The sequence below is a fragment of the Pongo pygmaeus genome, chromosome 11, assembly GCF_028885625.2.
Source record: "Pongo pygmaeus isolate AG05252 chromosome 11, NHGRI_mPonPyg2-v2.0_pri, whole genome shotgun sequence".
Lineage (NCBI taxonomy): Eukaryota > Metazoa > Chordata > Mammalia > Primates > Hominidae > Pongo > Pongo pygmaeus.
Window position 1 is genome coordinate 137,973,800 of NC_072384.2, and position 13,660 is coordinate 137,987,459.

Here is a 13,660-nt window from a genome sequence, read left to right on the forward strand (position 1 = left end):
CCTCCTCATCCTCCAAGTAGCGGGAACTACAGACATGAACCACCGTGCCCATGCCTTTATTTTTTAAATTTCATTAAAAAAATTTTTTTTTTATTTTTTGAGATGAGGGTCTCACTGTGTTGCCCAGGCTGGTCTTGAACTCCTGGGCCCAAGTGATCCTCCTGCCTCAGCCTCCCAAAGTACTGGAATTATAGGCATGAGCTGCCATGCCCAGCTTCCCCCACCCACCCTGACTCATTTTCTTTACACTAGCGCATTTTTTAAAATATTTAATTCTATTAAATAACTGGTTTAATTTTTTTTTTTTTTTTTTGAGATGGAGTCTTGCTCTGTCGCCCAGGCTAGAGTGCAGTGGCGTGATCTCGGCTCACTGCAACCTCCATCTCCCAGGTTCAAGTGATTCTTCTGCCTCAGCCTCCCGAGTAGCTGGGACTACAGGTGTGTGCCACCACACCCAGCTAATTTTTGTATTTTGAGTAGAGATGGGGTTTCACCATATTGACCAGGCTGGTCTCGAACTCCTAGCCTCATGATCAGCCCACCTCGGCCTCCCAAAGTGCTGGGATTACAGGCATGAGCCACCACCCCCGGCCTAGTGCATTTTTAACAATAAAATTAATCAAAAGATCCTGAGAAAGATGAGCCACATTTTCCTATTAGTTAGAATTTTAGGTACTCCTCAGATGCTATTTTATTAAACTTGTATGTTGCTACTCCACACGTTTCAACCTGCCCTTTGCCTCATACACAATTGGGCTATTTACAGTGTAAATGCAGCACAGTGGAAGCTGAGCAGCTCTTGTGATGGAGCTGTTTAAGAAAGAGAGAATCAGCCCCCACACTGGGGAGCTGGTCCAGCACACACAGCCTCGGGGTTCTCCTGTTGAGCACACAGAACCCCCACAACAGACAAGGCTACTCTGTGATCACAATGGGGCAAGATGAAAATGAGACCACATTGTAACCCTATCTGAACACAGACAAAAAGAAAAACATGGTGCAAACCACAAAAAGGACAAAAACACCCCCTGTCCTGGTTAATAAGAGTGACTGCTCTTCTCTACCAATCTATACCAAGGCCATCCTGCTTCTAGGTAAGACTTAAGATACAGCTACAGAATCACCTCCACATCTTGACAACATCCAATCCAGGCCAAAGTTTCATTTCTTTAAGCCTTCCACAAAATGACCTGCCACTAGCTCAAGTCCCCCCATTCCTTCCGGCCACCCTCCTATGGAGATGCCCCCATGCTTCACCATGGTATGCATTCTCCCTGGATGCCATGAGCAATAGACCCAACTTGTTCAATCACAGGTGTGTCCTGGTGGGGTCTGGCTGGTGGGCATGAAGAACACAAAGGTGCTGGGCACGGTGTCTCACGCCTGTAATCCCAGCACTTTGGAAGGCCGCAGCAGCTGGATCACTTGAGCTCAGGGGCTCGAGACCAGCCTGGCCAGCATGGCGAAACCCCGTCTCCACAAAAAATACAAAAATTAGCCGGGCATGGTGGTATGAACCTGTAGTCCTAGCTACTGAGGAGGCTGAAGTGGGAGGTTGGCTGGAGCCTAGAAGGCAGAGGTTAAAATGAGTTATGATCATGCCACTGCACTCCAGCCTGGGCTACAGAGCCAGACCCTGTCTCAAAATAAAAAACCATAAAGGTAAGGGCATACAACCTTTATTTTAATTTAATTTATTATGAGTACCATGGCCTTTGATCCTGTTATTTTTCATATGGAAAATGCTCCAAGGAGAACCTCCGACACCCCCATCTCACCTGGAGGTGGATAGCGAGTGCTGGCTAAGAGCTTCTGGATCTGCTCTGAGGTCAGAGTTGTGATGGGCGTCAGCAGTTTCTGCTCCAGGCTGGGCAGCTCCCGGAAGGTGCTCACCGAGAACACATATTCGGGGCTCAGCGAGATCTTCACCAGCTCCTCCTGGTCTGCGTTCCTGGCGATCGTGAAAGGGGCCACGCCAAACTGCTTGAGCTCCACTGCCGGGTCGTCCACCTCATCGTCAGACTTTCCGGACGAGATGAGGACCAGGAACTGCGGGACGCCCTCTTCAATGCGGCTCCCCAGGGGCCTCTTGAAGATGTTCCTGGACACGTACTCCAGGGCACTGCCCACGTTGATCTGCCGCCCTCCCTTGGGCCTCAGCCGCTGCACCGCGTTCTGCACTTCATCCTTGCTTGAATGAGCATTCAGCAGGAACTCCACCTTGGGGTCATCGCTGAACTGGATGACGGCCACCCGGGTGGTGTCAAAGCCCACGTCCAGGTAGTCAACCAGCCTCTCTATGAGTGTGCGAATGTACTGGAACTCAGGCCCGGCACTTTGGGACCCATCGATGAGAAAGACCACGTCCCTCTTGCCGCCAACACCTGCGAAACAAATGTGAGCATGGCTTCACCTTCATCGTCACCAAATTCTTAGCGTTCATGAGCCACTGCCCAGTTTGTCATGGAGTCACAGGCAGGGGATCCTAACACCAACCACCACTGTTAAAAGTCCAAGAAGTGGGAGTCCTGGGCATTGCAGTGTTTACACATCAGAGAGAACGGGAGCAAAGGATGAAAAACCCAACGGAGGCGGAATCAGAAGAGTTGCATCAGCACTAGCAAGGATGGTACTTGGGAAGGAGGTGACCTGCACTGCATCAGGTGCTGCTCAGGGACCTGAGGGTCAGCCACTGGGCTTCGCCAGAGGCAGGGACCTTGTCAGATGGAGTGACCTCAACTGGAGCACTTGGGGGAGGAACAAGGATGAATGACAAAGTAGGGTGGGCTCAGAAGAATGAGAGGAAAGGAACTTTAGAGTATAGATAAGTCTTTAGAAGGAGAAAGGTGCTGCTGGCAGGGCAAGTGGCGCATCAGAGAGGGTATTTAAGAGAGAAGAAGCAATGCATTTTATCATGGATGGAACCAACCAGTGGAGAAAGGGTGACACAAGAGCAAGAAAAGGAACTGCAGATTGTGCCACTGAGCAGGTGAGAGGAAAGGGAGCTGAGGAGGCGGATACAGGCCACCCAAGGAACCGCAGGACGACGTGGCCAGGGACAGCTCTCTTCGGGTTTACTTGCATTTTCTTGGAGAAATTGGACTTGAGATTTTATCAGCTGAGAGTCAGCTGGGTCAGGAGAGGTGTGAGAGAAGCCTCTGAATGGGGAGAAGGGGGAAAGAGGGAGGCTGTTCTGGAGCGCAGGAGACTGACTGGGCAAAGAGCCACAGGGTTGTGGAAATGTACGTTCCTGACAACAGAAGCTGCACCCGCACTGTGACAATATTCCCAAAGTCCATTCTCGGCAACCAGGGGCCCAGACACAGCATAACAGAGGCCTCCTGCAGGCAGATACATTTTGGAAATGTTGCATTTCCTTTCTTGTGTTGGAGACACACAAAGCACCTTAATTAGGAAGAAAGAAAGCCTCTTTCACTTTGTTTATCCCACTGTTGCCCAAATTTACCTGATCACAAATGCTTAGGAACATCCCACAGAAACCTGGTGGGCCACATTGCTCTCTTCCCCGGACACCAGCGAGGAGAAACCAAGCCCCTCTCAGTTGCACCCAAATAGTCATCCTCACCACCCTCATCACCCACTGTATCCTGCGGTGATTTCCTTTCACTTGTTTTTACTCCTTCCTCCGCTTCTCCCCACCTTTCCTTCTTTTCTCTCCTCTTGGAAGAGCAGGCGAGTGAGCAATACGAGGGAGCAAGGCCGCATCTGCCTCCTTCGCCACTGTGAGCCCCCCAACCCTAGTGCCCCGGGAGAGTGGCCCTTGGAGGGCACTTATTGAGAGGTGGATATATCTTTCCTCCTTCCTTCTCAGCACCAGGGCTCCCACCATTTTTTAGTTTATTGTACCAGGCCTAGAAAGAGGGAACAGGAAGAAGAAAATAGAATAAACTATGGTCATAAGAGCCAGGTGGCCTTCCTGCCAGTTAAGACACTTCTCAGCACCAAGCAAAGTCAAAATTATCTTCACACCTTGGCTCGGGAGATACCAATATTTCAGAGTCTATGTCCCAGCTTGCAGAGTGTCCCTGGTCAGACTCCTTCCTGCCTCACAGAAGGCTGCTGACCAAACCTACCAGGGGGCGCAGGACTGATATGGAACAGGCGTTATCAGTTAGACAGCCCCTCCCTTCAGATATCTAGACAGAAGCCTTCATGCAAAGTTAAGGAGTCTTGAACTCCAAGCTGCATATATATCCCTTTTGGAGAATTTAATTTGCCCCAAAACATGAATCTTAGCATCTCCCCCCTTGAACCTCTGTCATTTCTGCCCATCGAGGCCAAAAAGGGCATGTGGGTTCCTAAATTTTCCTGTAATTTTAGTTTTCACTTCATATGGCAGGAAAAGCAAAATTGAGAACACCTTGTGGCCCACAGTCCAGACAAGTAGCCCCAGACAATGACACCGAGTGAGGGTGCAAAGAGTTCCCTGCGTACCTGGGCTCGGTAGAGGCTGCAACACCGGCTGCAGCCTGCTCAGCTCCTCGCGGGTGAGCTGGGTCACCCTCTCAGAGATGACCTGTTGGACGGTCCCCAGCTGGCGAAAGGTGGGAATGGCCACAGCAAAGTCCGGGATGAAGGAGATGGTCTGCATCTCTGTGATGTCAGCGTTCCCAATGCCAATGCCAATGGGCACAGCCCCGCCCCTCTTCACGACCACAGAGGGGTTCCGCACATCATCCCCAGACCTGTCGGCCGTGAGGACGATCAGCAGCTGGGGCACGCCTTCTGTTATCCTGCTTCCCGCAGAGCTGACCAGGATGTTCCTCAGGACAAACTCCAGGGCGGCCCCGGTGTTGGGGGTCGGCCCTCCCAGCAGGGTCAGCTGGCGGACAGCGTTGACAACGTCCTGCTGGTTCATGTATGAATTCAGGTAGAACTCGGGCCTGGTCCGGTCGCTGTACTGCACCACGGCCACGCGGACCCGGTCCTGGCCCACGTCCAGGCTTTCCACCACTCTCTGGACAAACTCTTTCAACAGAGGGAAGCCGCTCCTGACACCCTCAGAGCCATCAAGCAGAAACACCACGTCCTTTTCGCCTGAAACTGGGAGGAGGACAGCCTGGTAACTCACACGGGACATCAGAGCAACAACTTCATATCAACGAGGTGGGCTGCATAACAGCACCCCAAGGATGTCCAAGTCCAAATCCCTGAACTTGAGAAAAGGACTTTGCAGATGTGATCCAGCTAAGGATTTGGGGATGGGGGGATTACCCTGGAATTAGCCAGGTGGGCCCAATGTAATCAATCACAAGTGTCCTTATAAGAGGGGGCAAGAGGGTCAGAGTTAGAGAGAAGATGTAAGGATGGAAACAGAGGTCAGAGAGGAGAGAAAGTGCCAAGCTGCTGGCAATGAGGATGGAGGACGGGGCCAGGAGGCAAGGAATGCAGGCGGCCCCTGGAGGCTGGAAAAGGTGAGCAGATGGAGAATCCCTTAGAACTTGCAGAAAGAACACAGCCTGTTGACACCTTGATTTTAGCTTAGTGACAATTTCCAGCCTTCAAAACTGTCAGATAATAAGGTTTTTTGGTTTTGTTTTTGTTTTTGTTTTTGTTTTTGCCGTGGAGGGGTCGGGGGGTGGACAGAGTTTCACTCTTGTCACCCAGGCTAGAGTGCAGTGGCGCAATCTCAGCTCACTATTCTCCTGCCTCAGCCTCCAGAGTAGCTGGGATTACAGGCACCCGCCACCACACCCAGCTAATTTTTGTATTTTTGGTAGAGACAGGGTTTCACCATGTTGGTCAGGCTGGTCTCCAACTCCTGACCTCAGGCAATGGGCCCGCCTCAGCCTCCCAGAGTGCTGGGATTACAGGTGTGAGCCACCACACCCGGCCTGTTTTGTTTTTGGCCACTAAATTTGTGTTACTTTGTTATAACAGCAATGGGAAACTAATACACCAATATAGGGACCCCTTTTATTTTGGAACTTTTCAATGCTTGAAGAGTATGGTTAGCTTTCAAAGATGTATTCAAGAAAAAACTTGGGATGGGAGGAGAGATATGAGATGGCAGCACCTGCACAACCACTAGCATTTTATTGATGGGAAGTTTCAAGTGAGTTGCTGCAAGTCCCAAGTGGGTTAATGGGAGGAAATGGAACCCAGATGTCGGAGTTACCATCCCAAGCCAACGGCCAATGGGCCCAGTAGTCAAAGAAGAGGTTCTGGAGTCTTCAGTTTTCATCAAAAGGCGTACAGGGGAAATTACTCTCCTCACTGCATTTTTATCACTAAATTAAAGTGGTTAAATGAAAAGTCATGGCAGTGTCAACTAGCAGTTAGGGAATTTTAATGCAGAGTTTATGATGGAAATTTATCTGTCTCTTCTAATCTTTTAATTTTTAATGAATGTAATGAAGGAATTATAACAATATAAAGGCATTGGGTGAATGTGAAGATGAAGGCTGTTTTAGGTATAATGTAACCATATGATATGGCTTTTATTATTTATACCATAAAAACTGTTTTTAAAAAAGGATTTTAACCACTGATATCTAAATCTTTATAACATGTCTTACTATGAAATAATCTAATGCCCTTAAAAATACTCACTCTGATTCTCCTGAGAGAGCAGCTAGCAAATCAAAGTAAGGAAAGAAATCTCATATTCTATTGCTCCTGCTGAAACCAGCAGGTGATTAATTTTCCACCTTTCCTGTAAACTCAAGGAGGACTTCTATCTGAGGACCAGTGGCCAGCAGCCTACCCTCAATTCATGCATTAGAGAACTGAGTGGCAGAGCAACTAGCATTTCTCTACCATACCTGGTGCTGGTGCTCCGTTGTGCACTGATTTTAAGAGATTCACGATCTGTGGTTGAAGATCTCCAATCTTGGGAAGTGACTCCGCAGCCAGGATAAATGCTGGAGACAGCACGATCTGCTCTAACTCAGCAGGGTCCGCGTTCTTGGCTTGGAAGATGAAAGGCACAACCCCACTCTGCTTCAGGTTACTTGCTGGCCCATCCACACGGTCAGATGACCTTCCCGCCACCAGCAGCACCAGGAACTGAAGCACTCCATCCTCGATCCGGCTGCCAGCAGACTTCACAAAAATGTACCTCTGTGCATAGTCCAGGGCGTAGCCCAGGTTGAGGGCTTTGCCTGTCTTGATCTTCATTCTCTTCACAAGATTCAGGATCTCAGGCTTACTCTGGTGCTCATCGAAACGGGACTCCACCTTGACATCATCACTGTACTGAGCCACCGCAATTCGGGTCCCATCTGGCTTCACATCGAGCTCATCGATAATCTTGTAGAGAAAGTCACGGACAACAGGGAACTGGCCCACGAGATTGGCTGAGCCGTCGAAGAGGAACAGAATGTCTCGCTTGCTCTCTGCAATGAAGGTAGATTAGGATACAATGAGGGAAGAGAGCATAACAGGCACCAAAGCGACTTCAGCCCAGCACCATTTGACAACAGGAGTTGGCGAAACTCATCTGATGACCACTGTGCCAGCAAGAGAAGAGAAAACCCAAATTCATACCACTTGTCTTGAAAATGTGCTATTTCAAAGCAGTGCATATTTGCAAAGCTAGTAACTAGAACAGCCTATCCCATCTAGCATCATGCTTCTTCAATAAAGCAAGCCAGGGAAAAGCTCCACCGGGTTGTGTTCTTACATCAGGTGGCAGTCGCTCCAGGAAAACAGACAGCATTTTCAAACTGTTACAGATAAAAGTATTGAAAACATGGCCCTTAATAAACTTTTGCTTTAAAAAATTGATCTCAATCTCTAGAAAAAAAAGGGGGGGCTAATATGGGTCAACCACTCAAAGATAACTGGGTTGCCATGAATCTGCTGTAATTGAATGATCAAATCATTAAATTTGAGGTTACGGGCCAAGACCCACAATAGTGCCCATTACTGCTATGTGGGTCAGGCTCCTTGTCAGTGCTTCCCAATCTGTTGTAATGAGACAATAGGAAACACAGATGACAGGCCCTATGGCACCACAACGTGTAATATAAATAACATTCTCAGTTCAAACAATTCTTAGAACTATTTTGATTAGGTTTCAATTGGTTTAGTCTTGCCAATCATCTGTGTGATGTTAGCAGACTGGTAGATCTAATACAACCATATCTTACCACCATAATAATTTGCAATAATAATAATAAGTTAGCCTTCCCCTAGAAACCATTTTACCATTGCATGAAGATGCACCCTTTGTTTGTTTTATAACAAAGAATTTTCTAGATACAGCAGAAGTTGAACATTTAAAAATCATGTAAAAATACAATTTCAATGTTTAAATAATCCCAAGGCATATTCATGTAAGAAAAATCTCTCTCTGTCTCTCTCCACCCCATGATCCCCAACTCTGGATTTGAACTCCAGAATCCTCACAGTCATTAGAGGAAAAAAATCCTTCTGAATAAAGGGTGAGGCAAAATGGACAGAACATAAGCTGGATGTTCTAGACTTTCTTTCGTGAACACCCTTTAGACAGAGTCCAACCTTGCTGGTACAGTGTCTCAAGTCCCTATTCAAACTATTTCAATGGAAGGGAGCCAATTGTCTTCCTACAGTCCACAGTGTTCTTGAGTTCAGACTGGCAAACTACCCGCCAGGGTGGTGTCTGAGGAAGGAGAGGGAGTTCCCGGCAACAGGGGAGGTTTACCTGGCTGGGCGAGTGGTACTTCCTCCACACCTCCACTAACATATGTGGTTAGGGGCTGAATCAGCTGCTGAGGCAAAGCTGGCAGGGAGCTGAAATCATCCATGAGATACACCAGGCTTGGGTTAAAAGCAATCTGCTCAAGCTCTGCCTTATTCGCCTGGCTAGCTCCAACACAAAAAGTCAGGATGCCCGCACGTGTCAAGGCATTGGCAGCTTGCAAATAGGAGTCCTCAGACTGCCCAGCTGTGAGCAGAAGCAGGAGCTGTGGCACGTGTTCATGGATCCTGCTGCCGCCAGCTTCTGTGAAGTGGTTGGCATGGACATAGCTTAGGGCTGAGCCTGTGTTCAGGCCCGAACCTCCCTGGAGCTGCAGCTGCCTCAGGTGACCAAGGATGTCTGACTTGGTTTGGTATGTGTTTAAAGAGAACTCCGTTACAGGAGTGTCACTAAATTGCACTAAACCAACACGAATATTGTCATTTCCAACATCAAGGCTGTTAACTAGGTTCATTACAAAGTCACGCACATAAGGGAAATTGGTTTTTCCAACGTTGGCTGATCCATCCAAAAGAAAGATGATATCCCTTTTGTTTGCATGAACTGCAGTGAAGCACAGAAAACAAAGTGAGACATACACAACCATGGAGAGTTTTATCATGTGTGCCTACAACACGTGCACACATGCCAACATTTAGAACACAGAGAAAGTCAGCGTGGCAAAGCATGTCCATCTTGTAAAATATGGCAGATGGCTGCATATTTTCCTCTGGTGGTGGCTGATGTTTGTGAGACATATTGGTAGCCAAGTTTACGAAACCAAGTTGGCTCAAAGAGAGCTACAACATCAAAGTTAGAATGTTTACAAACAACAAAAGTGATCAGAATCCTTGAAACCAAACACTCCTTCCCTAAAAATGAATTCTATGAAGGTGCTGCATCAGTCCACATCACTCATCCCAGTCAGGTTTAAGTTTGCCTGGCTGGATCCTCTGGGGTTCACCTCTACCCACTAACAGAGGGTCTTCCATCCATAGCTCAGAAGCAGTTAGCCCTCACTAACCTGAGAACACAAGCTCCTTAAGGCTAAAAAAAATAGCAAAAGTAGGCTGGTCTCACACTGAAGTCTTCTTCGGACTTCCCCATTTGTCATTCTCCACTGGGACTCTTCTCCTATTGGAAGTCACAGCCTTGCTAGGCAAGCATCCAACAGGGGAATTCCCCCAAAGTGAGATGATGGGACCATAAATACACAGCAAAATAGAAAGAGACTAGTTGCTAGGCTTGGCCAAACTTATACACATCAAGAATAAAAAGTATAATTCTCAAAATAGTGTATTTGACCCAACACATTTAGCATGTGCCTTTAAAATTTTATGTTTTATTTCTTCCCTGATGCCCTACTGTAACTTAGACCTCACAACTAATTGTATCCTAAGTTGAACTTTGGCTATGAAAGTGTGGATTAAAAGTTTTAAGAAAAATTTTAAAAGAGAGAGAGAAAGAGATGGATATAGAAGACCAGGGAGTGTGAAGAGAAAGCATGCATCCAGGCAACATGGGTCATGCATGTATCAGGCAATCCTCTAGTGATCCGAGTCTGCAAGGTGGGAAAGCATCATTCTGTGATGCTTATCTTCCCTTCATTAAGGGTGGTGAATTGTATTTCTTCAACTCATTAGCTCATAGATCTGTATAATGTCTTTAAAAATAACTCTCCACTGGCAATCATATTAAATGAGGGATTTGAAGAACCCCTAGATTTGAACTCCACACTAGCCATTCAATATGCTTTCCCATTGAGGGTAATCCCTTAATGAGAGAGAAGAGAGGGATTAAAAGCTGAGGACACTGTGCCCTAAACAGCTCAGACTGGGGCTGTTTAGAAGTAGATGGACAACTCAGGAAAGGAAAGCTACATCCTGGTGATGAGGAGGAGACTGGACAGAAATCACCAGTAGAAACAGAAGAACACAGGGATCTGACAAGCAATAAGAACTGAGATGTGACCTCCTCAGCCAGAAGCTTCAAAGACAGGTGGCCCATGGTCCTATGGTTTAAATCATATGGTTCTTATCATATGAAATTTTATTGCATGACATTGTAAACCATACAATCCTCAACCCAGTGCAAAAGGAAACCTGAAATAAATCGTGTTTGTTGCTGCTGTTTTCATCATTTGTTGTCTCTTAGCTAAACACAAACACACTTCATTTTGTTTTGTTCTCAAAGGTCCTGCCTGGAGACCACCCCATTGTGTGTCTGAAGCCATCACCACCATACCTTCAGGGGTTCCAGAGAGGGTCCTGAGAGGTGCCAGGAAGCCAGGCAGCATGCCTTGCAATGGGGCGGCTCGGAACTCGGCCGGGATGAACACCAGGGAGGAGTCGAAAGCGATCTCTTTCAGCTCAGCCTGATCGGCACCCTTGTTCCCGATGGCAAAGGCCATTATGCTGCTTCTCTTCAGCTCCTGGGCAGGCTGGCTGATTTCATCTAGGGACTTACCACCTGTGATCAGCACCAAAAGCTTAGGAATCCCCTCGGCAGCCCGGTAGCCGGCTGAACTCGTAAATAGGTTGTTACGAACAAAGTCTAGAGCGGAGCCAGTGTACAGGGCCGAGCCGTCCAGGTGCTTCATTTTCCGCACAGCAGTTATGACTTCCCTTTTTGTTGGATGGGTATTGAAATAAAATTCAGGCCTCACAGTGTCTGCATACTGGGCCACTGCCACCTGGATAAGATCCTGTCCGATTTCCAGCCTCTGGATGACTTTAGCAATGAAGTCTCGGATGGCATTGAAGTTGGCCAGTCCCAGTGCGGATGAGCCATCCACCAGGAAGACTATGTCTCTCTTGTTGACTTCAATGACTGTAGGTGGCAACATTATAAGGCAATTAGAATGGCCTTACCAAGCACAATCAACAATGACTTTCTACAAAGCTAACTCCATTTAAAGGACACCCTCATTTACTGTGGCCAGTGTGACCACAGGGCCACCCCAAAGGGAATTTGTCCTAATGAACACATAAGTTACGGTTGCCTCCCCACCTGCGGGAGGAAAGCTGGCTCACCTTCCGCCCTGCCCAGTCAGTACTTTTTACAAAATAGTTGCACAAAAACAAATTTAGTTTTAGTAGCCACGTGTTTTGTATGCTGTCACTGAAAATTCAGTAAGTTCTTTTCTGCCATAAATACACAACTTGGCCAGAGTGAAGTCATTGCTTGAATAATTAAAGAAACCACTGATGTCTGCTCAGAGAACCCTTTGCCTCACAGTCTTGATTTCAAAATGCTCATTGTCAAGTGCAAAAGCTGAAAGAGCCTGCACATCCCTGTTCTCTTCAGTTCTATATTCCATGTCTTCATTTGACAGATGAAAGAATTACTTAACATAAAACTTATAAAAAGGAAATCAGCATCAAAGCCAGCAAGTGCCACAAACATTTTTCACTTAAGAGACCTGTGTTTTGGCCAGGCACAGTGGCTCACGCCTGTAATCCCAGCACTTTGGGAGGCCGAGGCAGGTGGATCATCTGAGTTCAGGAGCTCAAGACCAGCCTGGCCAACAAGGGGAAACCCCATCTCTACTAAAAATACAAAAATTAGCCAAGCATGGGGGCAGACATCTGTAATCCCAGCTACTCGGGAGGATGAGGCATGAGAATCACTTGAACCTGGAAGGAGGAGGTTCCAGTAAGCCGGGATTGCACCACTGCACTCCAGCCTGGGTGATAGAGTGAGATTTCATCTCCAAAAAAAAACAACAAAAAACCTGTTTTTAAAGATCCTAAGTAATATGACAGTGATAACTTAAAGGCAAACCATAAAGCAAAAACATCTCAATAAGATCACTGTCTCACAGTGACTGTGAACTGCTGTATCCATGTGTAGGCACCCCGCCCATACTGCAAGAACCATGAAGTCTGTTAAGACCACAACACCTAACCCAAAAACCTGACAGAGCTTCCAAGAAGTAGAGGAACATAAATGATTAAACCTGAGATGGACTGTTTGCAAAAGAGTCCTCTGTTACTGTATACCATCAGATAGATTGCATGGCAAGTTGATTTTGTAAAAGCAGACAAAGGAAACAAAGTTTGGGATGAAGGTAAGGAAGAATTTTCTAAGAATCAGAGCTAACCTTCTACAACGTATTTTTATTTTTATTTTAGGACAGAATCTCACTCTATCACCCAGGCTGGAGTGCAGTGGCATGATCTCAGCTCACTGCAACCTCCACTTCCTGGGTTCAAGCGATTCTCCCACCTCAGCCTCCTGAGTAGCTGGGATTACAGGTATGCACCACTATGCCCGGCTAATTTTTGTTTTGTTTTGTTTTGTTTTGTTTGGTAGAGATGGGGTTTCACCATGCTGGTCAGGCTGGTCTCAAACTCCTGACCTTGAGTGGTCCACCTGCCTCAGCCTCCCACAGTGCTGGGATTACAAGCTTGAGCCACCACATCCAGCCTAGAACACATTTTTGAAATGCAGTTCATTTCTAGTTGTTTGGACCAGAAGCTGGGAGCATGATGCCTGGGGTGAGAATCACTGGCACATGCCAGACAAAGACAGCAGTGCCTCATCTGGGTGCTCACCTGTAGCATCAAGATGAGGTCTATGTTCTAAGAGAAGGGTAACATGTTATGCACCAACGTCCTTAATACAATAACACAGTTGCCTACTGGTGTAACAATGTGTGCAGAACATCATTGAACCTTTCCTCAATATTTCATGGTCATTGTTATGAACATCCATTCCGGGCTTTCCTTCCTTCATTTAATTTAGAACATGCTGTCTCTCTGGGCTACCCGTTCATTTTGATTTAAAATATCTTTGCAGATAAAACTAATGTGTAGATCTCTAGAAGACTTCTTATACCTTTGTACCATTAGAGAGAATATATATGTATATAGATGGATACACACATACATGTATATAGACACATATAAATTCCATATATGCTATACCATGAATCTACCACTCATGTATTTACTATGTATATCACACATGACAGAA

General features: G+C 46.8%; 1 protein-coding gene across 1 annotated transcript in view; it reads right to left on the minus strand.

Annotated features, from left to right (window-relative positions):
• The window catches only part of COL6A3 (collagen type VI alpha 3 chain), a 90,218-nt gene that overhangs the window by 45,873 nt on the left and 30,685 nt on the right, over nucleotides 1-13,660 (minus strand). Inside the window, exons 5-9 of the mRNA XM_054477909.2 lie at nucleotides 10,928-11,512; nucleotides 8,648-9,247; nucleotides 6,786-7,358; nucleotides 4,456-5,064; nucleotides 1,779-2,384 (exon numbers count right to left, since the gene is read on the minus strand). Coding sequence (XP_054333884.1) covers nucleotides 1,779-2,384; nucleotides 4,456-5,064; nucleotides 6,786-7,358; nucleotides 8,648-9,247; nucleotides 10,928-11,512 — 2,973 coding nt within the window. The remainder of the gene's footprint in view (nucleotides 1-1,778; nucleotides 2,385-4,455; nucleotides 5,065-6,785; nucleotides 7,359-8,647; nucleotides 9,248-10,927; nucleotides 11,513-13,660) is intronic.